General features: G+C 38.3%; 1 protein-coding gene across 13 annotated transcripts in view; it reads right to left on the bottom strand.

The window, feature by feature from the left end:
• Positions 1 to 27,945, bottom strand: part of LOC145680197 (uncharacterized) — a 161,061-nt gene that overhangs the window by 95,745 nt on the left and 37,371 nt on the right. Inside the window, exon 4 of one of the 13 annotated variants that reach the window (XM_081750458.1) lies at positions 2,899 to 3,477. The exons of 11 other annotated variants lie outside the window; for them this stretch is intronic. In XM_081750458.1, the coding sequence (XP_081606584.1) occupies positions 3,144 to 3,477 (334 nt within the window). In that variant the 3' untranslated portion in view covers positions 2,899 to 3,143. Of the gene's footprint in view, positions 1 to 2,898; positions 3,478 to 10,801; positions 12,184 to 27,945 lie in introns of those variants that run through there. One more of the 13 variants, XM_081750464.1, reaches the window with a different exon arrangement.

Genomic DNA, 27,945 nt, shown 5'->3' with positions numbered 1-27,945 from the left:
ATTTTTGTTTTATGGCTATACGTAGAACATTGACAGTACAGTTACTGTACAGTGTTGTCGGATTGCCGCTTTTGTTAGTTTCGTTCTGTTAGTTATTTCCAGTCATTTTATATTTTCGTTATTCTTGTTATCTTTTGATTCGAATAATTGTTCCCGTTCGTATTAGCTTACACAATGCTGTTATTTTTGTCACTCACTGACATTCACGGACGTCATTTAGGGGGGGGGGGGCAGGAGGTGCAATTGCTCCTCAAGAGTTTGACGAATACATATACTTTAATCAATTGTCTACTAATATACTAGTACAAAACGTGAAAGTCTTATGTCGGTGGTGCTCTTGCCCCCCTCAAGTGAAGTCTGAAATAACGTCCCTGTTGACGCTACCTTCGAAAGTTTATTTAAATTTATTTATTTAACCATTGGAATGGGCGGTAGTTTTTTTTAATGTCCGAAACCAGCGATTATGTGAACTGTTCCGATTGCCGATTATGTAAATTGTGATATGAAATGCTCGGCAACTTTTCTGTTGCCGTCGCCAGTGAGCGAGGGTATGGCAACAAAACTGTTTTGTCTCCGTGAAGTTGCTGACTGCAGGCGACAGCGACGAGATAGTTGCGCAACTGTTTTGTCGCCAGTGAGCGGTAGGCCTAAACGTTGTAAAGTGTACTTGAGAGTCCACAAAACCGACTTGAGCACACATATCTCCTTGAAAATAAGAAAAGTCGCTCATTCTATACTATCATCACCTGTCTAGTTCATTGCACACTGCAGTTGTACTGCAGCTGACGTACTATGGATTCTGTTTTAACACATCACCGACAACAGTCCGAAACTGCCATCGGCGCCTTACTACTGCCAACCTAGACATGGTGAACATGTTTTATTTTTGTTTGGACTACTAACTAACTAACTCTATAGCTCTAAGAAATCCGGAGGCTCAATGCTATATTCACTCCTTAGCCAACTGGATCCAGTTTGTGTGCGATCCATCTAATTGTCCTCCCATCTGCGCCTAGGTCTTCCTAATGATCGTTTTTCGGTTGGGTTTCCAATTAAAATTGAAAGCATCCCTACTGGCTGCATGACCTACCCACACGAGCCTCCTAGACTTGATGGCCCTAACAATGTTCAGTGACCAGTATAAATTACGCAGTTTCACGTTATGATGTTACTGCCATTTCTCATTTCCGTTCCTCTTGGGTCCGAATATTCGTCTCAGGATCTTGTTCTTAAATACTTTCAGTCCGCGCTGTTCCTTCAGAGTAAGCGACCATGTTTCGAAACCATTCAGCACAACGGGAATGATTATCGTTTTATATAAGTTTCGAATTCCTCGACAGGATTCGCACCGACAAAATATTTTGAGCTGAATAATAAGAATTATTCACTGCTTTTAGTCGAGAATTAATTTCTTCGTGAATATATTTGGGCTACATAGTTCAAATCCACTACTTTTGGAGCAGAACCTCGCTACTTTTAAATCTTCAAGTCTGGCAACATTGGGTGGAAGAGAGGCTAGCTCATATTCAAGATAGGTTTTAAGTTTTGAAGGACTGTCATTCACACGCAGGGAATTTAGAGCTGATAAGAGTTTATATTAACCTCTTTAGATTTCACTTTGACAGATCTGTGTAAAATCGAGGTATTGGACACTTAATTTCTTTTTAATTTCAGTTCTCGAAATGTCTGCCCACTCATTCTTTCCTTGTATTACAACCTAGTTGATACTCTTGGTCACAGTTCATTGACTCATCACTAACGAAATCAGATGGCTAAGAAACAAGTTCTCGACATCTTGTGTTAAAAAAGAATATGTTGCCTAAACCAAAGGTGATTCCTTCTAAATCTATTTGATCTCGGAAGTTTTCTTGATTGTCGTAAATCAATATGCTGTTCACTGTACATATGTGAGAGACGTTCCTAAATGTATCTGCCGCGGCAGGGTGACTAACTCGGACCTGCAGTCAGCTGGTAAGAACTGTCCGATCACCGTTTACATTTCTACAAACCTCGTATCAATGTGTATATCATTCTAAAGATAAGGAAATATGCTGAAAATTTCATCTGACACATTTTGTTGGAACGTTATCATGTTTTTACTGGTAATAATAAAAATGTTGAACATTGCATTGAAAAACCTACATTTTCAGTAATGTATTTCAATAGCGTCATACATGATTACTTTCGCTAAAAATATATCAGGACACAGATTAAAGAACGTAATGTGAGGGCTTTATCTTTAAAAACTCATACTGATACGAGCTGGCCCAAGAGATATAGTGACATTTTAATGCAGGCACGCAAATTTACATGTTTAGGGCTGTGGGGGTAAGCAAGAAGGTCGGGAACTTTCGAGAAAATACCCGCCTTACGATGTTGTAATAAGTGGCAAATTTCCAGCTTTCTACTAATCAATCCCGACAAAAGGCTATTGTGGCTACGGGCTGTGGATAACAGGGACTTTGATGCAAAAGGAGAGAACAGAGGTTCTATACTTTCCCGCACTTCCATTATATGTCAAAAATTGTTCCAAGACCCCGGGTTGGAAGGATTTTAACAATTTCCATTCCGCAGGAATGAAAAATTGTAGCAAAATTTCACTATTATTATGTTCCACTGGGACGTTTAACATAAACGCACACTTTTCATTTTGAGCTCATATTGCATGTATAATGTACCATACACAAATCACTCGAAACAAACCAGAACCCCATTGATCGTTAACCGACCGCTGGATTTGTATTCTCAACGCCTTTCAATTATTGGGGTGGACATACGCTCACATGTTAATCAGACACTATTGAAGTTGGGTACAAATTTTGGCATTACGCATACATAAGGTATTTCATTTAGGATATCCTAAATCTGTACACAAACTTATTGCAAACTACCTTATTGTGCCTAATTTCCTACTATGCATGCTCTGATTAGCCAAGAAATGAATCAGATCGTGCTCCACCACCATTCTTATCTAGAGTTTGCCACAACCATCCAATTGTCCACCATTCGATGATTTCAGTCAAAAGTATCAACATGATTAGGGGAGTTCCATCCCAATGTGAAAAGTCTGGAAGTTCTACATATTTACTTTTGGGAAAAATAGAATGCAGCTACGAGAAACTAAAAGAAAGCGTTGAATTCATTCAAGTTTTAGGTTTCTCGAACACACAACGCTCCAATGCGTGCACTGCGTTATGACTTTCAAAACTATCTTTCGATGCAAAACTCTGAGCACATTTTAGGCAGTAAAATTGTTCGCACGGAGTGTGAACCATCTTTTCATGTCGAGTTAAACTGCTCTTGCTGTTAAAGGTTCTGCTGCAAATAGCACAAGAAAATGGCTTCTCTCCAACATGGATGCGCATATGAATTTCGAATTTGCTAGCATTCTGGAATAACTTCTTGCAAAACATACAAGCAAAGGCATCTGGACGTCGAATATAACTGCTATTCACATCCGACGCAGGACCTCCATTGCTGAAAATAATGAAGTACTGTAAGACGGGGTTACTTTGCACCAGATGTAAGGAATTTTAAAGGAAATCGCATGTAACTTACAAACGTAATGATTTAGAACACTGTACTTTAAACATACAATAGCTAGATACATAAGGAAAACATTCGTGCAAGTGCGTTAGTAAACATTCAATATGACCATAACTATTGTAATATATAAACTTTGGTGCAAAGTAACCCCATAGGTGAGAATACTTTGCACTACATACAAGAAAGTATGTTCAACATACGAACATCATGTTTCTGTGCAATGTTTTCCCTTCAGTATTTATCCATTTCACTTCCTACACAAAACTGCATGCAGTCTACAAATATTGATATTAGAATCATAGTACTGGTATCAGTACTTAGTACGAAGCATCAATATTTGTAAAGAAAATTACGTATTTCTGGTACCGGTACATAAACCACATTCTCAGAGTTTAGCATATGTCCCACAGAAATGCCAAAATCAGGAAGAAAAAAATTCGCGTGAACTGATTTGCCTTGGTTGCTCTTTATGTCCAAGAATATCATCCCAACATAATCAGTGGTAAATTTACGGGATTTGGGTTTTTCACACTGAAGCCCAATCAAATTGCAGGATTTCTTTTTTAAAAAAATCTAATGTTAGTCATTCCTATGCGTATAAGTTTCAAGCCCCTTCCTAGTCTAGTGATTTCTTAAGAAAGAAAAAAAAACGAAGCCTTTCTGAGTGAAGCCCCTCTCAAACTATTTTTCTAGATCCACCACTGTTCGTAATTTATTTTCCAACAAGAAATCCATTCCGGCATCTACCTAAATAGGAAATTTACGTAAAATTAGAAGACAGAAGGTACCAGCAGTAATAATTTCTTATCTAAGAAGTTACTTGGAACCGGCACAAAGTAATCCCGATTAGAGGCTGAAACCGCCTTCTACCAGTTTTATTTTCTCTATGACTTTAAAACGTTTTATATTTCAATTTCAACTATTGCTTCAAAGTCTCATTATACACAGTCGTATTCTACGAAACTGACTTAACTTTGACGGAAATTCTTGTAGGAGATATCTTTCAAATGTTGTTGGCCTTTACTGTGACTGTTTTCCATATCTCTACAACAAACCCTCCGGGTAAGTAGAACCGATGTTAACCGTCAACATTATAGCAAAAACACAGTTAAATGTAAATCTTACGGTGCCAGTTGAAACTTTCTCTTTACAGTTCATGATTTTACCGACAGAGGACTGTGAAATTCTTTTTATATTTTCTAAGTGTCTTACGGTACACCTTAAACAAATCACATTATTTACTTTAATGTTCGAGCAATTCCGTATTGGAAAAAGTATTCTCGATAGACAAAACAAAAGACTTGTTAATGAAAAATCCAAAATACAATCCACTATGTTATAGTTTCGTAACTTACGACATTAAAAGTGTCAGAAAGTACATGTGTTCTACAGTACTATGTAGTGGTTACTTCCATGAAAAGTTTACGTTGGTAGATTAGGTTAATACAAATGGATGAAACTAGTGTTCAAAATCTTATCAACGAAGTTCTTGCTTTGATTTCGTGATGATCACCGGGTGCTATGATTACAAAAATTAGATGTAACCTCATCAGAGCAATTGTCATAAAATAATACGTATGCGTTGTGAGTCTAATTTCGACAAACACAAGAGTGAACTCATCTTTCACCATTATATGTTTGAAGGTAGGTATCGTTGCAGAAAAGGCACCTTGTATTGTTTCTTTCTTCATCGGAATTAAAGCGAGAGACGCAGTCGACAGTGAATGAAACGAAGGCTGGGTTGCGTCGTTGCCACGTGGTAAAGCGAGTGACTAACCACCGATGCATTTCGTTCTCCGCTTTTAACTAGATAATCGCAGCCCTCTCATGGGCTTCAAGAAAACTCGAAGCGCTGTCTGCAAATTAAATAAACACTGTCCCTTAGCAGTTTCCTGCTCAATCCTCATTCTTCCACTCTTCACTTGGCGTCTGGCATATTATCTCAACTGATGGTGCCGTCAGTGATTGCACGAGTTGATTTGTATGTATTGGCCTAGCAGAAATGTACTCTGTCACTCTAATTTATTGGAACTCTGAGGGGAAGAACCAGAAATACTTAATGAATTATATACACTCAAAAAAGAAGTCTGCCACAACAAACAAAAGCTAGAACAATATACGAGGCGCATCTACGAGTTCCAAATGTGTTCCAAGATGGCACAAGTAGTCAGGGCGGGACGCACTTGCCAAGTAGTCGAGAAGGAAAGCAAGTAGTCATAACTTGGGGCTGGCGCAGTTATGTGAAGTCAGTGTTGAGAGAACTATGGTCCGGTAAACATGGCTGCGCGCATAGTCTCTCCGAGTGCAAAGTATAGGGGGCAGTCAGGTTTCTCCATGCTAACAAGCTATCGGCATCATAGATCCATCGCAGTTTACCGGATGTCATGTGTGTGTGGTTAGAAGATAGAATAGACAATTCACAGTCGGACGTAGTAATGTGCACGACGAACACCGCAGTGGTCGACCGTTTGTGATTACCTTACGCCTGAATTGATGGAAACTGTGCAGCAACCAACTATGCACAGCGGGCGGTTCACAATGTTCGAACCCTCAAGTCCACCTATCCCTGCTGCATGAGATCATAAATCAGCGACTGAATTTTCGCCAGATATGTCTACGGTGGGTTCCAAGAGACTGACAACGGAGCACAAGAAGCACCTAGTCCGCTTTGACTTTCCTGCCGTTACTACTAGGAAAGCGACCTGTTCGTTGATCGCACCATTACCAACGATGAAGCATGGGTGTCCTACGTGACTCCATAAACCAAGTTACAGTCCACGCACTGATGACACAGTTTGTCAAGGCAGAATTCAAACATTATTTGCTCGGAAATGACGGCTCAGGCGAGTCGTAGATGATTATGACACCCTGGTTCGTTTTTGGCGTCATAATTATTTGACACAGTTATACAGACGCTACTTCGCGTTATGATAAATGCCTAAACAAGGATTGTGCGTACGTTCAAGAGTAGGTTATGCATCACTAACCCTACACTAATAAAATAATATTCTTCGTATATTCGTCTTTCATTTTAAAATCCATCCGAATTTACAGTCCGGATGCGCCGTGTAATATGTATGGACATGTGAAGGGATCACTACTTTCGTTTCCAAACAGCGCAATGCAGGATGTAAATATTTCGAAGTCACCATTATTATAAATGTCTGCCACTAGTTTCAAGCATGGTTATTAGAGTAATCTTAATAGCTTCAAAGGCAATAATCGCTGTTATATAAACCTATAACCATTACTTTGTTATACTACTAAACGTAACTGCTTGGTGTTATAAGGGTTTAAAAGGACATTCCACAGACAGTGCACAACTTTAGTTACCCCTGGGGAACGCTTAGAGCGTCTTCCCTATTTTTTAAAAAATTATTCTTTTAACAATGTATTTTTCACTATGAAGTTTAGAAACGAAAAAGTCTAGCAATCATAGTGAGATGGCATAGTGCTAGACTTTGACCTATATAAGCCTGAGAAATGATATGTTGTGCAGGTTTTGGGTCCACGAGTTATGCATAATAACCAAATTTTTAAAGCAATTTATTTGACATAATGAAAGACAACAAACATTGTTTAAATTGTTATTAGATGTCAGTTCTGGAAAGAAAAGATAAAAATCAAATGAAGGACGACTATTTACGACTATGTGTTATCTATTTGTCTCGGGGTATTATTTAGTTTCTCCCTCAAATCACTTGGTAGTGATTATGGTTCATTATTCGTAACTATGATGTAGTCATGAGTATCAATACAATGTGGACGTATGGCTAAAAATTAGTGCATAAAACACGAACCACTTTGTGCTAGTTGACCAGTAAAAAGCACGAATGCTAACCGAGTCAGAAGGAGCGCAACAGGGAGGGTGGGCGAGCGTAAGCGACGGTTGGTATATGCATAAAGGAGGTCGGCTCACTGTAAGTCACAGTACCGGCTCCGGAGCCATCGATAAATATAGGAGATACTAAATACCATACCTGTCTCGTTTTCTCTAATCATATTAGTACACTTCTTGACGATGCTCTATCCTTTAGAGTAGAACATATATTGAGTAAGTTCATACAGTTCATAATATACAGCGCTGGGTAAATTAATATTAAGAAAGCAAAAGTTTAACGATGCCAATGTAGAATTTTTTGTTCGATTTCTACGGGGGTAAACTTTTGATTCTAAGTTCTTCATGTTGCCTATGAGTGTACCTTACGCGAGTTTTGAATAATTACACTAGATGTGATTCCAAGGCTCTGAACGCACAAATATTTTGGAATATTATTTTACTCTACACACAAACAAGAGAACACTCATATATTGTATTAACTTTCAGCTAATCATACACTTACACAGAATCAAAAGGTAGAAGGTTGCCCACATTTGAACTCGGAAATTACCTTAGGAAAAGGTCATTATCTGTTGGCCTCAAAGTGATACTGGTTTACACAATGGCGTAACTTGAAGCGCCGCGGGGGTGCAATTTACCCTATGGGTCTGCGCAACTACTATGAAGGAAGTCTCGTACAAAGCATAGGAAGGGGAATCTTCTGCCATTCGTCTTTACAGGCTTTCCATGGTTCCAGCGTGTGGCGATATGACAATGCTTTATTAAGGAGACCAAACCCCTACACATCCAGACGGTTCGTATCTGATGACTTGACCTATATGTCCTCAAACAGAATAACCTTAATGCCGCTGGTCATCTCCCTTCGCTGCAAACTTCTGTGTATAAATGTAACTGTACCAAAATTTTGCCTAATATATTTTTCGCTTAAACGCAAATTCTGCGTTAATGCATTATGTGACGTTCATCTGAATTTGTACGTTTTGTGTGGTATATGCTTCTAATTGATTGTGCTGCCGCCAGGTGGTGCTAAAAGACAGAGTAGAAGAAAAGGAAAAGGAAAGAATGGAGTTTTTGTAGCGTAATAGTGGGATTTCAGTGTGTTAGTGTGTGTGTGAAGCATGATTCAGCTATTTTTTACTGATCATGTTTTGATCTTGATACCAGACATTATTTAAAAAGAGTATAAGTTGGCCTGTGATTTGGAAAATCCATCGTTATCCTCGAATATGCATAAACAATCAGTGAAAGTAGTATTGCTAATATGAATATTCTAGTGATTTTTATGTAAGTCGTTATTAAAGTAAATCAGCCCCAAGTAATACTTTATAATGATAAGGGGGCGTGATCGAGATTAAGAGTGAAACAAAGGACTTAGCAAGGTGCACTCGAAGGCAACGGACTCCTGATCACCGACTAACACGAAAAATGTCGAAACAAGCCAATTCTTCAACCGAAATCGTAACATAATGCTGTCATCACGTTTCCCTGGAACGACTGTTTATTAAATTCTTTGAATTGGAAGAAAGGACGATTTCTGCGAGTGGATTCGTCGAATATATAGTGTTTCTACTTAAAACGTGATCACAACTATTGGCGAGCCATGGCGGACTAAAACTGTTCTAGTGAGTAATTAAAAAGCATATTTTCGAATTCACTATGTAAACGGGGCAACATAATGTAAAGAAAAACTTGTTTGTCTCAGGTACGTTTATTCATTTCCAGTAAATGGCACTATAATATGTAGTTTTGTTAGTTCTTTCTTTTCACAGATTGCATGACGAGACGAAAACGTGGTTGTTGAATTACTTATGTTTAATCCATGAAAGTAGGTGATGCTCTCATCTATTTTCTATAACGCGCCTTAGGACTCCTCCCAGGTGATTCCGCCGAATCTGGACCATTACGGTAAGATGTATCGGGCCTTCATGTCGCGGGGACGAACTTTCTGAACCCTTAAATAAAATAGTGCAAAGCTATATTATTCGGGGGCCAAGAGTAGAGAGTTCTCCGCGGTGGCCGGTTAAGGATGGTGCGTACTGGGCAGCGCAATGCTGTACCGTAATAGAATGGCTTTACCGAACAGGGACAGACAAGAATCGAACCCAGGATCGTAATAGAATGGCTAAGCCCTTCACAGGGCCAAAAGTCCCAATCAGGAAGGTACATGGATCGAGCCCGGATACCGTAATATAAAATGAGATGTGATATAAGCTTGTCTTGTTGCAAACGAACTTGATTCATGGCACTTCCACACAGACGAGAAAGATTTGTAAAAATACGCGTCAATATGTGTGTATATTGATGACTGTATGTAGTACTGATTTCACAAATTTTTAGATACTTCATGGAGACTTTTTTCATTATAACAGTAGTTTGCAGCCGACCATAGGTCCTCTCGAGAAAGCTAATTGCAATGACGAATGAATTGTGGACGGGATTTTTGGCGGTCGAAATATAAATTAGGGTAAAAATTTTATCACAATCGGATAGATAAATCCAAACTATACCAAGCGTAGCAACGAACTTTCACTCGTCGCCACGTAGACGGTCCTCGTACATACACATGTTTGTTCCAACGACGAGTTTCACTTAGGTAATACCGTTGGCACTTAAATACCTTCTGGAGATTTAATATTTTGCGTAGCGTGCGATTCATAGTTATCTTGAAACACGAATAACCTTATGATCAACATATGGTTATTTTCTGGAGGGACATTCGACTTAAGTTCTGAGAAGCACGTGAAACACGTTCTTGCCCCTCGGTGGGTGCACTAGTAGTTTAAACATCTTCATATCGCTTAATTATGTTCTTGACAGTAGTTGATCGTATAGTACACATTCTCTTCGCGCTGTTTCTAAATTTTAGACCAGAACACTTGGAGCGGAAGAGTGACACGATATATCCTTCCCAACAGCTAAAAGTAGCCCAAAAAAGTAGCATGTCGTCCAATTTGAAATTTTGGTAGCAAGAGCACTTAAGGTGGATCACTAGGTGTTCTCGGTGCTATGCTAAACGCTACTTGAATAGTGCGGTGTTGCCAGATAGTGTTGACTGCTGATGCCAGATAATAAAGAAAGTAATCATGGCATTCTGCTTAGATACTTGCTGGAAAAATCAGTTTTCGACCCTTACCGCAATTCACAGCTAAGTTCCGCTTCTTGAACTGCAACGCTAGAATCCAAAACTTTTCTTATTGTGACTAACACAGTAAACGTAAAAATTTGGCAACAACGCATTATGGCGTTCTGCGCAAGTTTCTTCTCAAAATCTATTTCCTTAAATGTAAATTAATATTTAAATAAAATGTGAAACATAACACGAAAAACGGTCAAACAATATATCTATTTCGTAATAAGATCGTTACTTAAAAAAAATATCTTACACATACAAATAAACATTCTAGTAAGAGCTAACAGCAAGTGATATCTTGTGTGCTCATCGTAAAACGAATAAAATATTTTCTTTTATTTGTTATCTTTTTCGATATCAGAAGACACAACAAAATGAATCAGTGTCTTATGTTGTACCTGAAACATAACTCTATCTTATACTACAACATTTATAATATGTAACGTTTCATTGCACAGTAGTGAAGGGAATGTACTGAATCCCGGGTAGTGATTTATCTTAAAAAATAGCCCAATCTGCTAAACTGCTGCTAGTTTACAGATGTGTGTTGACATTCAAACAACCAAGTGCGCATGGGTGAGGATTCAAAAGTACACATATACCTGACTCAAGCTTCTATATATTAAATCATAATTACACATTTAAGATAACATCGGTATATGGTATCTACACTGTCTACTATGTTGTTCAGAGTTAAATTTTAATAACAAATCATACTTTTCAGTTTCTTCAGCATCTCAAAGCAATATTTATATTTGTAATAGTGTATCATATACAGTTAAAAAGCCACATTAGATTGAAATATTAATGCATGATAGAATGAAAGTCGACCAGGATTTATATAATATTAGAGGAGGAGGATATTTTTTTTAAATACTCCATATATACACAGTAGTATTCGCTTGCTGAATAGGATGAAACTGTAGGGAAAAAATTGGCAAGGCCTCAAATATTGAAAGTAAAAAGTAGCATTCACCTCGTGAAACTAGAGTAAATCAACGGAAGTAACTACCAGGCGAGTTGTCAACCACTGATGTAACTCAACTCGATAGTAGGCACTAATGACTGCTGCCTACAAACTTTGTTTTTATTTCATAGTTACAACATCTTTTATACTGTTCACAAACTACTGGAGAATGCATGTACATAAATCCTAACATGTATGTGTTGAATCAGATCGTGCTCCACACTATCAGTCCTCCATCAATTCACGAAGTAATCACTCAAAAATATCAACCAAGATCTTCCATCTTGACGTGAATAATACGAAAGTTCTACACACACACATTCAATTTTGAAGTGAAAAATAGCGACTTGAAACTAAAACTAAGCTTAACCCATACGAAAGGTTACAGACACTTCAGACACACCACAATTGCACTGTTTACAGTAAGAAGTTGTCTTCAAAATCAGCTTTCACACAACAAATCACACAACAAAATGGCTTGTTACATTATGAACTGTCCTCACATGTCGCATGAAGTTGCTTTTGATGTTGAAGCTTTTACTGCAAATGTTACAGGAGAATGGCTTCTCTCCAGTGTGGATACGCATATGCATATTGATTTTGCTAGGTGAGCTGAATGGCTTGTTACAGATCATACAAATATGCGCCTTTGCACGTCCAAAATTCTTGACGTCCCCTTCAAAAAGAAGAACTCCAGCACTGAAAATAAAGTAATGAAGTACACTTCACACAAAGAAACAACATACAATCTCATATTATCTACTTTTTCCAACACATATGAGACTCACTTTCATAAATTTACTCTTATTTCAGGACAGACCAGAGAGTTTCCAGTGATTTAAGACATTAAAAAAAAAAAACGGAAGGATTTGTTCAAAACATTTAATTGGTAAAAATTTATATTATTTCAGTTTACATATTTACGGTGTGTACTTCTAAACTGTTATATTTAACCATGGTAGCCCAGTAATAGCATAGTGATAATGTTTGAACCATAAACTCGTATGTTCAATTTTGAATTCACAAACTTAGTGGATAGAAGTGTTCTGATTGCTATCCCTTTACCACTGCAAGCGGAGGTTTTGCAAAATTGCGGCGCTATTATTATACCACATTGACTTGATCCCTAGTCTTTCGTTGCAAGCGCTGCTATCGTCTGAAGGAATTCCACTCACTTTCTCTCGCTTAGCAACAGCTGAGCCCTTATTGGCTCAACGCGAGGGTGTGTGAGGGTGTGAGCTTTAGTTCGCATTTTTGCCACGGCTCAAGACATTTTGGCAGCACAATAGTATCGAAATGTATCAGTTTTCCTGGAGGTCGTACTATGCAGCAGTGACACATTTCAAAGTGACTTCAGTGTCAAGTAATTTTGTGTATTAACAACAATCGGAAAATATAATGGCAGTATTGCGTTTTTATCAAGAAAAAACTACTATGTTGTATAAACAGTGTTGCTCACGAGACGCTCAAACACTGCATAGAGTTACACGATTCCCGGTATAAAAACTATAAATCCAAAAAGTGATTCCACGAACACAATGATGATGATTTAGCAACGTTTAACGATAACGCAAATAATTACACAATACTCTGCAATAATAAATGTTTTCATGCTACGAGGTAGAGTACGAAAATAAGTTTCCCTTGTCGTTTTCCCCATGTACGCGAACAGCAATGGGGAGAAGCAAGACAGCGGTTGAACGTGCAACATACCAAGACATAAGTAGATATCGTTCGTCCGCGATCCTGCAGATGGCGCCGTCACAGCGCTTTCGCAAAGTGGAGCAGAGCCCTGCAAACCCAGGCCCGAAGACGGCCCGGATGGATCTGTATTCTGTGCCCGGCTCGACCCGAATCTCGAGCTGGGCGGAGAACGTGCCGGACCCTAAACTGACCGGCCTTAGAACAAACGAGTGTGATAAAGTCAGGTCAATCCTTCAATATGCAATGGAAAATGAGAAATGTGTCGTCGTAATATTGCAATGTCTATTTGTTCTTCTCGAATGGGAAAATCGTGTGAAAAGTTACCCAAGGTTTGTTCTCTATATTTCTATTCTGTCTGTCTTATTTGTTATCTGTGCTTGCTCTGTTCAGCCATGTTTATTATATAATAATACAGCTCATGGACGTAAAATTCTTATACAACACATTAGTGCATTACGAGTAACAGAGAAGATATGTAAAACTGCTACACCGTTTGTAATATTAATACTACAACTACTACTGTTTACTAATATTATTATAACGATTACGAATGCTAGTGCTAATTCCATTATTGCTGCCACTGCTACTACTATTACTACTATCACTACTACTACTCCTCCACTACTAGTACTACTCATTACTATACTAATACAACAGCGAATACCACCACTGCTATTAGTAGTAATACGAAAACAAAACAATGAGAATAAAATCTTTGAGTTTTACGTCCCAGTTATGCCGGCTAGGCTAGAGACAGTGATGATGAGAAATAAATGAAATGGTGAAATGAGTAAAGTGGGAGAAAACAAGAGAACGCCGAGAAAACCCCCCACACGGCGTTTGTCCACCACAAAATTCACTTGGCGAGAGCTGGTATCGAACTAAGGACCCCATGCACCAGAGGAGAACGCTCAACCACTGAGCTACCGTTCCAGGAACACCTAATCGACCCTGGCGTCTTGGTGATTTATTTGATCATTATATTTTGTTATATTTGTAGTATCATACTATAAACAATACAGGAACATATAACACCATTTGGTATTTGCCTTGCAAATTGAACATTACTACAAATTGCACTGATCTTATGAATACGCCAGTTCACGGTTTTGGCCTCCGTGGTCTAATGGTAGCGTACCAAATTCTACTTAGTAGGTCAAGTATTTGACTTTATCATACGTTCTTTAGGTAACTCAGGCCGTATGAATGATCATGGCATGAATTGGTGGAATGAAAACAAGTGAGAGGAAACAGGACCACCCCGGGAACTCCCACGCACACGGTGTTTGTCCACCACAAAGCTCACATAGCACGAGCAGGGATTGATCCGACGACCTCTAGCACCAGATGTGAGTGCTTTACCTACTGAGTCACCGTTGTCCCTCGTAGATCAAGCATTGGTTCACATTCTACGCAGACCAGCCATAACTAGCATTTCTCTGGTTTTTTTTTCTGTACTTAGAAGATAAATTCGGTACTAGCAGACATGTCAACTCTGACGCGAAGTTGTAGTAGTATTAGCAGTGGTCGTAGTAATAGTAGTGGTATTAGAGTACTTTGCAGTGAATAAAGAGTCAGTTTCCCAAACACATTACGATTAACATTGGCTGACAACATTAGTTTCCAATCTGTTTTTTAGAATGTCCGGGCCGAGCCGGGCCGGCCCGGAAAAACATGTGCCCGGTTCGGCCCTATAGCATTTGTGTCCGCCCCGGGCACATTCCGGGCCGAACCGGGCGCGCCCGGCCCGTGCAGCGGTCTGAAGTAGAGAGGATTCTCTCAGTCTGAGCCTGGTAGCTATGGAGACGGCGGGTTTTGGCGTCGTGGTCGTGGTCACTGCTGCGCGGAACTGTCACACCCAGTCGAAATTGAAGGAGGCGATTCGGAACAAGAGGCCGCTTGTTCCGAATCGCCTCCTTCAATTTCGACTGGGTGTGACAGTCCTCCTCACATCTGGTGTTCTGTTGTTGGACGACAATGCGAGACCACACTCTGCGACAGCAACGCAAAACCCTATTGCAACTCTTGGGTGGGAGCGCCTTGCCCATCTGACATACAGTCCTGATCTCACATCCAGTGACTTCCATCTGTTTTCGGCTTTGACGAAGACTCACGGTAGCAAACGCTTTGGAACCAATGCAGAAGTTACAGAAGCTGTTCGACGCTTCTTCCGTATGTTGAGCCCAGAACCTTACCTGGAAGTTTTTGAAGCTTATAGAGCGGTAAGACAAATGCCTCAATGTACGTGGTGCTTACGCGGCAAAATAAAGATACATCTGGTCTTGAATGTCACATGCACAGTCGCTTGGAGAAAGTTACTTTCGGACTACACCTCCTATTATATTACTCCGTTGTGAGCATCTCGTGACGCAGAAGGCTTCTGGTAACTTACAGAAGAAATTAGGACATTCAGGGCATAAAGGTTGTGCATAAATTTGCAAGACCAGACGAACAAAACTTTATTTCTCATCTTGTGAGTAACACTAATGTTAAACAACCCACCTACTCTATTACCTTCATGAAATGTTACACTAAGCTACGCCCAAGCAGCTTGACTGTAGTTTGCGAAGACAAATTTATTTTCAGAGCGAGCCACGCTTATCCAACTTGTTCATCTTCAGATTCTCGCTTCCTAGTTTTATTCTATTTTTTTAACCAGTTCCGAATGCTTCAAGAGCATTGCCAGAACGAACTTAAAAAGAATTAATTTTTCTTATTAATTTCTACAGAGTTTCTACCAATTGTTCCATGTGCTTTATTATTATACTCATTAAACAACTCTTGTAATATAGCTATCCATTTATAATTTCCTTGAGTACTAATTTCTTCCACATGTTTTGTTTAAGAGTTCTATTAAAATTTAATACGATATGTTGTTTTATCAAGACACATGCTCAAAATTGAAAAATTCGCAAAATATAATCTCTCTATCACTTACAGTTCCCGAGATATGGTTCCTTAAATCTCCCGAAATCGGAACTTTTTTGGCCAATATCTCGGAAACCGTAAGTCATAGAAATGAAATGTAATCTTTTCCCACGGTTATGCCGGTTAGGCTAAAGGAGACGGTCATGATGAGTAATGAATGAAATGGTGGAATGAAGAAAGTGGAAGGAAACGGGAGAACCCCGAGAAAACACACGCACACGGTGTTTGTCCACGACAAAGTTCACTTGGCGGGGGCTGGGATCGAACCCGGGACCCCAAGCACCAGAGGTGAACGCTCTACCACTGAGCCACCGCGGCCCCTCCGTAAGTCATAGAGAGATTATATTGATGTTAATCAATACCTAAGAGGATGGTAAACATTTTGCTGCGAAACAGTAATTCAAAATCTTCACCATCCTCTTAGGTATTGATCAACAACAGTATGATCTATGACTTACGGTTCCCGACATATGGCTCCTTAAATCTCTCGTAATTAGAGCTTCTTTGGCCAGTATCTCGGGAACGGTAAAAGTGACGCGAAAAATTCCATCATTACTTTCAAATAATTTTTGATATTCTATTGAATGGAGGGCTCAACATTTAAAAAATTGCATATAACACACACAGACATAGAAAATTCAGTAATAAACATTTTAAGTTCGTTGAAAATATGTTCACGATACATTCTTGCGTAAGTTTCAAAGCTACATTCCCAATTTACAGATCAATGATGGAAAAGGCTACGAACCTTGCGATCTCTAACCTGGAAGTATTTAGACCCGGTGACCATGAAACTCCGTCCCATACAGAAAATCGCGAGTGTGCTAACGCAATTCTATATAACAACATCGTTCTCTTCTCCTCACTAAATCTGTGAGCAAATTTCGGCTCATTTTAAAATATACGTTTATAATCTTTTGATATACAACCTGATTGTGTTCCGATTTCCGTCTTTGGTATAGCAGATTGATTCGATTAATAATAAAAGTACATGCCACTTAAGCTGTAACTTCGCACATTAACCCTTTTACGATCCATGGTACGTTTTCGTTATCATAATACTGTTGTCTTTAACCGTTTATTTAGATCCCGTAACAGGCATTTAAGCCGTTTTCTTTTTATTGGTCAAGTCAGACATGGACCAAAGAACACTCCAGATGCGTTTTTGCATCAGATGGTCAACTTGGTAGCGCAAAGGAGGGCGGGGACGTGACATCATATTTTTTTCTTGGGACAATTTTCAAAATGTTTTCCCGCTTTTAGCTTTTAAGATATATCGAAATTTTGCTTACGCATTGTGTACACCTCTATTTATCTTTTTTTTTTTTTTTTTTTTTTTTAGATCTCTACGTCAACCCACGACCGGGCCCGAGGAGCTCAAAGGTTTCAAGAAAGGGATTTTTCGGAAAATATTCTGGATTTCTCCTAATTTCTCGTTCTGGTGTATGATATGGGCATGCAAGTGATGCTCTTTGAAAGGCTGCTTTATTCTGAATAGAATTAGGTGTGAATCATGAAATTTATATATGGCGCGTATATACCGGTATATATATATACATATAATTTTCCTCCTCTTTAGTTTTCAAGATATTACACTGAAATTTTGTGCTCGTAACTACGTATTTTTCTAGTGATTTTGAGATTCCTACGTGAACCCAGGCCCGAGTCAGAGGGACGCGAAAATTTTGAAAAACGCTAAAAAAAAATCTCCGGATTTTCCCCATTTTCCCGTTTCTGGTGTATGATACGAACAAGCGAGTGGTACCGCTGGAAAGGTTTCTCTATTGTGAAAAAAGCGAGGTATGAACCATGATCCTACGACAAATAGCAATGAAGGACTGACTACCTGCTTGCCTGAACGTCTAAAATTTATCTCAAAAAGCCAAGATTCTAAAAGAATTTATGTCATCGATTCTGCAAGATCACGAATTCTGAACAACTACACTAACTTGTAAGTGTATCCTCATTAAGAAATATTGTCAAATTGTCGGTGGACATCATTAATCCAGTCGAAAAACGCAGTACGATCAATATGGTTTTGGCTACTTCAGAGTCTGAGAAGCGAGACCCAGATCCGGACAGAAACCGTTAGTGAAGAAGTAACCAGGTGATCGTGCCAACATCACTACTGACATGCATTTTATGGTCATGACAATTACATATCTAATACTATACAAAGTGTTTTCACTTAAAAATGTCTAGTAGCATAAAATGTACAACTCGCTCTTTATTGTGCACTTCTACAGCATGCTTTCTGAATCCGAAGTACATTGCATTAGCCTCTTAATTCAGAATATTCACCTTGTGTCCGTGTCTCGCAATACTAGATCTATGTAGAAATACTGTACAATGTCTATGAGACAGGACTTAAACTCGAAATAACGTGTGCTAATAAAAATAATAATAAAGATACTTGTGATGAAAAATTGCAGTGATCGGTTGAAGCTGAAACACGGACTATCTTTTAAGTTGAATGTTTCACCATTATATACAGAGCCTAAAGCAGACGGTGACGATGAGATGGATGATTATGATGGAATTATAAAAGTGAGAGGAAACGAGAGAACCCCGAGAAAATCCATACATGGTATTTGTCCACCACAAGTTCACTTGGTACGGGTTGGGATCGAACCACGAATCCACGTGGCCCTGAAACAGCCGAATGATAAGTGCATAATATATTATATGATGGTATTATTTGATAAGCATGGTTCCGCGTTCTACCTTAACGTTATATGGTTTATTGTATGCTGTCATCCGTGATTGGGAAAAGTTAGTGGAATAAAAACATTCACAGAAGGAAATAATAATAAACTAAATGCCAATTCGATACAAAGTTTGATAAGTATTTTTTTGCCTTGTTGTTCGGTAAACTTACTTATTTGCAAAGTGAACTAAATACCTACCTTCTATTTTGGGAGGTCTACGGAAGACGCTCACAATTTCTTCAAGCTGTTATTGATTGATCAATTTCTCATCTTGTTTCCCTGTAACTTCGCAGATGTGGAGACCCTGCTACTGATACCAAACAATGTGTAGATAAACCCAGACATTGTTGCATGACCAACACAAACCAATGCACTTACGATTAACAGGGTAAAACTTAAATGGATCGTCTTTTCTAAAAACTATTATTACGCAGATCGCCGAACGTAATTTAACCTTTTGGTAACGTATTTCAATCCCAATGCCGAGCAGAGTCATTAGTAGTTTGGAAACAGTTACTTACGAGGGGCGTCTAATAAGTTATCTACTTAGGAAGGGAGGAGCGGAGCATAATGAAACTTCACACCCACACCAAGGTCACTGAGGGGAACCTCATTGCACAATTAGAGGTCAGTCGGAGCAACGCAGTGGTGAGCAGAGTGTTTGTGTTACGCCGCGTATCGAATGTTTGTGTGATGCTGCTAACAATAGATCTGCAGAAGTTGGAGCACCGTTTGGTAACCAAGTTTCTAGTGAATATTTCCTCATCCGAGATCTGAACAAACGCCTGCGGGTACAACATTTTTCGTCGGAGAACGAGATCCAATAGCCTGTTTCCCAGTGGTTTGCAGGCCATGACAAAGACTATTTTTTCTGTGAGATTTCTCCGCTGTCTACAAAGTTGTCGCGGCGCTCCATGGAACTACATCGAAAATCAGTGATGACCAGGTGAGCCTATCTGCATTCCTTCCTGTCTTGGTAGATAACTTATTGAACGCTCCTAGTACCGCGATACTCTGGAAAACTCCTTCTTAAGTACGTCAAGAAAATAAAGGAAATAATATAAGGCTAGAGCTGAGGACAGTGAGCTAGGAATTGTACGTGTACCATCTTATTTTTCTTACCAATTGAAAGTTAGCATGTCTTGAAAGGAAACATTAAATAAACACTCTGTATTTCGAAAAGTAAACAGCCCTACACTGAAGTATAATGCCGTCTATAGAAGAAATAATTTATCAGTTTCAACTATCTCCATCCGTTTGTTGCAGGCAGTAATTTGAACCGGTTGCTGTGCGTTGAGCTTACATACTTCAATGCTCCAGTCGACACGGCTGTTGTTCCTAAGACTGCAATGCTAAATTTGGGCAGTAGACTGGGTGCTGAGCCTCCTCGATGCCATAGTGTTTCACTGCAGCAACACTTGTATGGACTGGGGCATTGTCATGCAGTAAGAGCTCAACGCAGAGCGACTAATTCAAATGACTCCAGTCCACACGGATGTTACTGCCAAGGCTATAGTGAAAGCTTATGGTTTCGAGATTAAACACCGTGCAGCCAAAAGTCAGCATTGCAGCCTTGGCAACAACAGACTATGTGGGCTGGAGCATTGTCATGCAGTGTGCAGCTCAACGAATAGCGACTGATTAAAATGACTCCAGTCCACACGACTGTTGCTCCCAAGACTATAATGAAAGACTATGGTTTCGAGAAGATTAAACACTTAACGTTCACTGCAGCCTTAGCAACAACAGACATGTGTGAGCTGGAGCATTGTCATGCAGTAAGCGAGCTCAACTCACTGTGACTGATTCAAATGACTCCAGTAAATACAGCTGTTGTTGCCAAGGAAATAGTGAAATACTTATATCGAAGGGATTCACGACTTTCCGTACAGCCCACATTTAGCACTGGGGCATTGTCATGCAGTAAGGAAGCTCAACGCACAACGACTGATTCAAATGACTGCCTGCAACGAACAGACTTACCTGCACAGTTGAAGTTGATACATTATTTCCTCCATAGATGGCACTGTATGCCATGAACGGCTTATTATCAGCAGCAGGATATTTCAGCCTAGGGTCGGAAACGTTTGAATAAACACTTGTAAGTGTTGCAAGACATACGAAATGTTTCAACCCCATATAATGTTCAGCAATACAGTTGTGTGTTCTGTACAGTGTTTAGTTAATAATGGTAGCAATAAATAAAACAGGTATCAATTATACATAGAAAAACTTCTGGTTACGTTTCTACTATAGAAATTTTAGACTTGATAATGACAAGCAATGATCAAATATTAAGCATATTCAACAGAGCCATCGAAAAACTGTCCCAGGAAAACTCGCACCCTATTATTATTATTGTTAAAAGAAGTAGGTAAAATAGCTATATTAAAATCTAAGAAATATATCGTCTTAGAAAGTACTAAGGAATACAGTGATAAGGTATTGTTTACAACCGCAGCCTAATCCCAATGAACTTTCCAGGATCAACTTGTTACAATTTCATATCGCTTGCTACCCTGTTACGAGATTTTTACACGAGCTATTTTGTACAGAAGGATGACTTGGTGATCAGGCATTCCCCGCTTACAAGGGAAGGTCTTTGATCTGATTCCAACACATGGGAATTTGGGTTGGGCAATATCATATTCATACATTTTCTCAAGATTGTCCCTTTGTACTCTTCTTTTATTTAATCACATTTTCGATTACATAGCTTTTGAGATGCATATAAGACTATACTTTGCTCCAGTGAGGATCAAGATATGGTCTGTATATTTGTATATCAATGTTAGTTTTCCTGTTTTTTCTAACACTTTGTTTGACGAAAGGTTGTACAACTAAAGATAATATACTATCTTTTTCAGTTAAAACACCGTGTATCGTATTTCATATTTTATTAAGTAAATGACAAGAGCAACACACGTAGGTGCTAGCTCTTTGTACTCTTAAACGACGGAAGTGTAAGAAGAGATTTCATTCCTTGCTCAAGAACATCTTAAAATTTTGTCTGGAAAATTGTGTGTTCCGACTATTTAATAATAAATTTGCAAAGCAAATGTCCATCTGTAAAACACCGTGCCACTATTATGGTCTTGGGTTCCGTTAGTTATGGTGGTGTAGGAGAGTTAGTTACTCTCTCTAGAAACCAGACTATGAATCAGTTTCTCTATTTTGAGCTATTAAACGAAGTATTGGAATCGTCCTTTGCAACAACAACAAAAAAAAAAAAAAAAAAAAAAAGCGTCTTTTTTTATGCAATATGAGCTCCTTGTCATACAGCCAAAAGTGTGGTATCTTGGCTTAAATATGCTTGTGTCTCATTTTTTGAAGATTGGCCAGGGTATAGTCCAGAGAACCTATGGTCTGTCATGAAGAGACGTTTACAGGGTATGGAGATCTGTACATTGCCTCTGCTGGAAGCTGCCATCAGGGAAATTTAGAACAATTAGCCACTTGTTACCCTGCAAACTCTCGTGTTGAGTGTTCCAGAGCTACTGAAAGCATGCAAGAAGACGAAAGGAAGTCCAAGAAAATACTGACTATCCTATAAGTATTCTAACTTTTATTTTGTAATGTGTTCGGTGTCTTTTTATTTGTGGTTTTAGCTATCACTTGCGTCGCGTCAATACTTTTCGCGCGAACTGTGCACATCAGTGACTTACACTTCTATTATATATATATTGTAGTATAATGAAAAATATATTTGTATGGATTACCCTTTAGTGATCTTAAAGTGTTTTTTTTTTTTTTTTTTCGTTTGGTTCGGGATATTATAATGGACGAAATAACAGTCACTGAGACAATGAAACGATTATTCCGCGGAAATACATTGAAGATGGTTGGCTTGCAATACAGAATACTATGCCAATAAAAGATAAAGGCACAGCATTTATGTATTACTTTGTAAACGAGTGGATGCCTGGAGCTGCGAAGGTGAACGGCATCGAACAAATAATGCCATTGAAGGGTAGACAACAAGATCAAGAGCAAGGTTAACTTGCACCCGAATTTATTTGCGCTTTTAAAAGCACTGGAACAAGAATCTGAGCACAGTGTTTCGCATTATGATAGGATATTTCTGGGTTTGAAAAAAAAAAAAAAAAAAAAAAAAAAGAATACGCACGACTTGACAACAGAATTGGAAAAAATACTGCACAGATAGAAAACATTTCGTCCAAAGATATTGTTCAATGTGTGAGAAGTCTAGCCTACACTCAAAAATTGGAATGAAAACGAAGCAGCAATGGAAAGACGCAGTAGCAAGGATGACAAGGGAAATAATTTCTCGCTACCTATATTTTATTATTATTATTAAGTATTCTGCCTTTCGGCAGGTCCTGGGACTAATGTTGTTGTTTTTTTTTTTTTTTTTTTTTTTTTTTTTTTTTTTTTTTTTTAAGATTTGGGCCTGGAAATGTTTCTTCCACTTTTGTCGATCTTCAACTTCCTTTTCTAACTCCTAATATTTTCTCCTATCTTTCAAATCATCGATCAGCTGTGTTCTTCTTCCTATTCCTGGCTTCCCTTCCGTCTTTCCTTCTATGACGGTGTGAAGAAGACAATTTCTTCGCAAGATGTGTCCAGTCCGATTGGCCTTTCTACGAAGGTTGGTGGCTATAAGTGCCTTCTTCTCTCCTATCCGTTTTAAAACATCTTCGTTTGTTGCTTTCTCTGTTCATTTTTATCTTCTCCATCTTCCTCCAACACCACATTTCGAAGCTCTCTAAATATTTCTTCTCTAACTTCCGTAATGTCCAAGTCTCTGAACCATACAGTCCAATGCTCCATATATAGCACTTGACCAACTTCTTAAGTCCAATATTGAGCCTGCTAGTTAAGAGTGATCTTTTCTTGTTGAATGCTCTTTAGCTATGACAATTCTTGACCTGATCTCTTTGGTGCAGTAAGCGTCTCTCGTCAAAATATTGACTTGAAATTATCGATCTCTTCAAGTTCTTTTTGTTCTACTCTGATCCGTAAGGGCGTATTTCCACCGGATATTTTCATGCCTTTCGACTTTTCGATGTTAATTTCCATTCCATCAATCATGTCCTGTAGTCCTCCTTCGGTTGTAGCTATTATAACCGTATCATCTGCATACCTGATCTTGTTCATGATCTGCCCTCCAATTTTGAAATCTCCAATTTCCATTAATGCTTCCTTCATTAAACATTCACTGTAAATGTTGAATAATCTTATCGAGGAATAATAATAATAATAATAATAATAATAATAATAATAAAGAAATGACTAAGGGAAAGAGTTTTCTGCTTGAGCTTCTCAACGTGCCAGGAAAAGGAACGACAGGTTTGATTCACTTTTCTGACAGTCCCAAGCCTGGTTCAAGTGTGAAGGGAAGCTTAGTTTACACGATAGAAAAACAAGTTGAATTGTAGAGCGCAAACACGCCGGTGCTCATATACAGAGGGCGCATTTTTCCCTCTTTTTGGGGTAGGGCGCAAATTTCCCGGGCGCAAAGTTCTAGCATCCGTTTGTGAAATGTAACCTGTATGTTGTCCTCACTAGTCGCAGCAGTTTCATGTCGAATATTTTTTTGCTTCCTAGTCGTATTTCCTCAAGAAACTGTGCCTCGACACTGTTTCAAGGAACCTGTCACCCAGTATTTACGAAAAATAAATACACGCTACTTTGTCGTGTATATTATTTTTCTTTACTAACGCACAACAGAATGACAGGGTAGTGTAAACACTGTAGTGCGCAACTGTTGTTTCAGTGTTTACCCCCATCACTCCATTTGTTCTGTTTCTTTGACACAAATCTCATAATTTTATCTTCAAAACTTGCTAAAGATTTTATGTTTCTTTAGTCTATAGTAACCTCGAGGATTATTGAAGCTTGGGCCCTACAACAATGATACAACTTCTTTGTCTCACGTGTGATGCATCGGAAGAATTCGGCACGATTCGTGGAGCTTCCTTCCGAACGCACATGTGAAACAGAAAGCGTGAAACAGCACAAGTGTACCAACTATGTTACCAAACTTAGAAGGCATGGTGAACTAGTGACAAGAAAAACAACACTTAAAGAATTATAACACAAACACTAATAATTATTCGAATTAAACTGTTAACAATAATAAAATGAACAATAATATCAAGAACAACAAAAATAAACAAAACAAAAGTTAGCAGTAATCCGATAACACTGTACTCGCGGGAGATGTCTCGTTATAGCGCGTAGGATGACACTGGCAAAATTTCATGGATTGACGTTGACAACCCTCGAATTCTAATGGATGCTGAAGTTGGTAGATCTAGGTCAAGCTTCATGACTCCGTACGATCATACAGTACCGAAAACTTCATCCTGTTCAAGATGCTATTAAGATTTTGCTCTACTCCATACTGTAACTTTACCTTTACTGTTCCGTTTATTTTGGAAAAAATAATACAAATTTTGTTTGGATGTTCTTAAATGCTGAAATAGCATGGTTGACAAAGTATATATTTTAAAGAAAATTTTCAATACTAATACTGTAACTTACCTAAAATTTCAGTGAAATCTTCAGCTTTTCTTTCTTTCCTTTCCTTTTTTCCTCCAAGGCCGCCAGTGTACATGTTATGAACTTCATTTACATTTAGTACATTAGATCAGTTATATTCTTCAGGAAGTTAATTCTACTTTCAACAGAGCTTGATGGATGAATATGGATATGGCCGGAAACGTTTGAAGTGTTGCAAGACATAAGAAAAGCTTCATCAAAAATTTAAGGTTAGTGTAAAGGGACAAGTTTTGCCGATAGATGTCACTACAGTCTTCGAATCTCCCATATGTATTTTTTACCTTTCACGAAAATTTACAATTTCCTTTACAAAATTCAACCCAGAGACTTCCAATTTTTAGAGAAGGAACTTCATAACCTATTAAAGGGAACAATCCGTGTCGATTTTTTATTTAGAATTTTCTTCATTGTTGAAACAGTTCCATTGTTAAAGGTTTGGATATTCATTTCAACAATCAACCCACTTCAACAATTAAGAAAATTTTAAATAAAAAATCGGCACGGATTATTGCCTTCCATAGATTATGAAGTTCCTTTTCTGAAAATTTGAAGTCTGTAGGTTTAAATTTGTAAGAGAAATCGTGAATTTTCGTGAAAGGTAAAAAATACATGGGAGAGATGTGAAGACTGTAGTGTCATCTATCGGCAAAACTTGTCCCTTTAAACCAACCTTAACTACTTTATTGAATTTTGTTGTCTTAAGAGGATGTTAATTGAGGGTGTCGTAAGCCCTTGTTTATTGTTTAATTAAAGTTCAATGTCACTTTTCGTACCAAAGCTAAACGATAGGAGACAGGATGTTTTAAGTGCAATCCAAACTATAACTCGGGTTCTTATCCGAAGCTTCGTAACAACAGAAGAGACTAAACCAACACCCACGGAATAGAAAGATATACACATTCTTCGGGAGGTGATTCGTCATAATAAAAGAAGAGAAGAAAGTACTTTTGCATGGTGCATTGATGTTCCGTTCCAATTGTCACAATTCGAGTTTCGATTCCAAGTTGGATCCCTGTTCCTCGTACACGACGCAGAATTCGACATGTAAAAGGAATTTTTGTCTTCTTTTGATGTTACGAATAGCCTCCCGGAGTCGGTGCGCATCTTTCAGGTTCACCCTGTATAATGAAAACTGTTTCGGACATATTTCAAATCGAAGCCCTTTTATCCACTTCTGCTTTCTCTCAATATGAGATGTTAAAACCCCAGAGAATTACCCTCCAATCTTTCATATTACGACTGCACTTTTCACTATGACATTCTGCTTGAAAGACATTGCAATTCGTAAGTTTTACCTTCAGTTAAGTTCTCAATGCAACATACATAGCAAAATACCTTATCGTAATTGGAAAATGTAAGTACGCAAATTCCAATTCATGCATCATATTTCTAGATAAATTTCAAAATAATTCATAGGTGTTGGAAGTAGTTTGATGACATACTGTTTCTTTCATACACTAAAAATCTATGATAAATGTTTATTATTATTATTGCAAACTATAGTGCATTAAGGTTATCTGAAACTAGTCCACCAGCTGGTATTATCAAGTGTTCTTAAGGCTATGAACATATTGATTGACGATTACACAACTCGAGTCCCACCACGACTCAACATACGAATATATCAGATTCCCTCAGTCTCTTGGTTCGAGAGGAACTGCTAATAAAAAGCTACCATAAAGTTTTATATTAAACTAAACTACAATTCACTGGCATGAAGTTCCGAAAGATAGTCAGAGAAATTAAGTCGGGAGATACGTAGCTATCACATCATGATTTCCAATGTCGCGCGGTGGTTGTCAAACTTACTGAGGCAGTCGCATTCTTAATTACATAATAAGAAAAAATATTATCCATACAAGCTTTACAAACACAAATGTATAATAATAATATTACAAATTTCGATTTGTACGTTGCATATTATATTGCATAATTTTGCGTTAAATGTATGAATTACTAAATAATAATAACTGCTGCAAAGAATTGATTTGAAATTTGAAGGTCACTAATAGTCATAATTTGTTTGTTATACCAGATGTGGATAGTATGCAGACTCAACAAGAGACAGAACGATCCGCAAGCAAAGAGTTGAGTGATTTCAAACGTGGTTAGATTGTGAAATAATGCGACCACGGTGCAATAAAAACAGGGTGTCTACCAAAATTCCAAAATGAAATTTCGTGACTTTTCCGTAACTTTTTTTTTAAAAGCAAACCATTCTCAAGAGCGAATTTGGGTGCGATTTAGACCGAAAGTTGATGCATGCGATAGAAGCGTGCTTTGCTTACGATTTGCTAGCGTCTAAAGCCGACCACAGACATTCTTGGTGATGAATTTTGACGTCTTATACAACAAAATTTTACAGTTTGTACTTATATTTGTAGATTAAAAAAAAAAAAAAAAAAATCGAGACCTAAAGCTAAATTTCGTAACTTTTTCTCTTGACTTTCATGACCGTTTTCTGATTTCGTAACTTTCGTGACCGATAGATACCCTGAAAAGATAAACTTCCCGAAACCTTCACATTCGATTGTTCATCATCAACCGGGTAATTACCCAGTTTAAAAGACGTCAAAAAGAAAAGTGTGAATTTATG

This window comes from Thermobia domestica, chromosome 3 (genome assembly GCF_964235325.1).
Source record: "Thermobia domestica chromosome 3, izTheDome1.hap1.1, whole genome shotgun sequence".
Taxonomy (NCBI): Eukaryota; Metazoa; Arthropoda; class Insecta; order Zygentoma; family Lepismatidae; genus Thermobia; species Thermobia domestica.
This window is presented reverse-complemented; position numbering and strand designations above follow the sequence as displayed.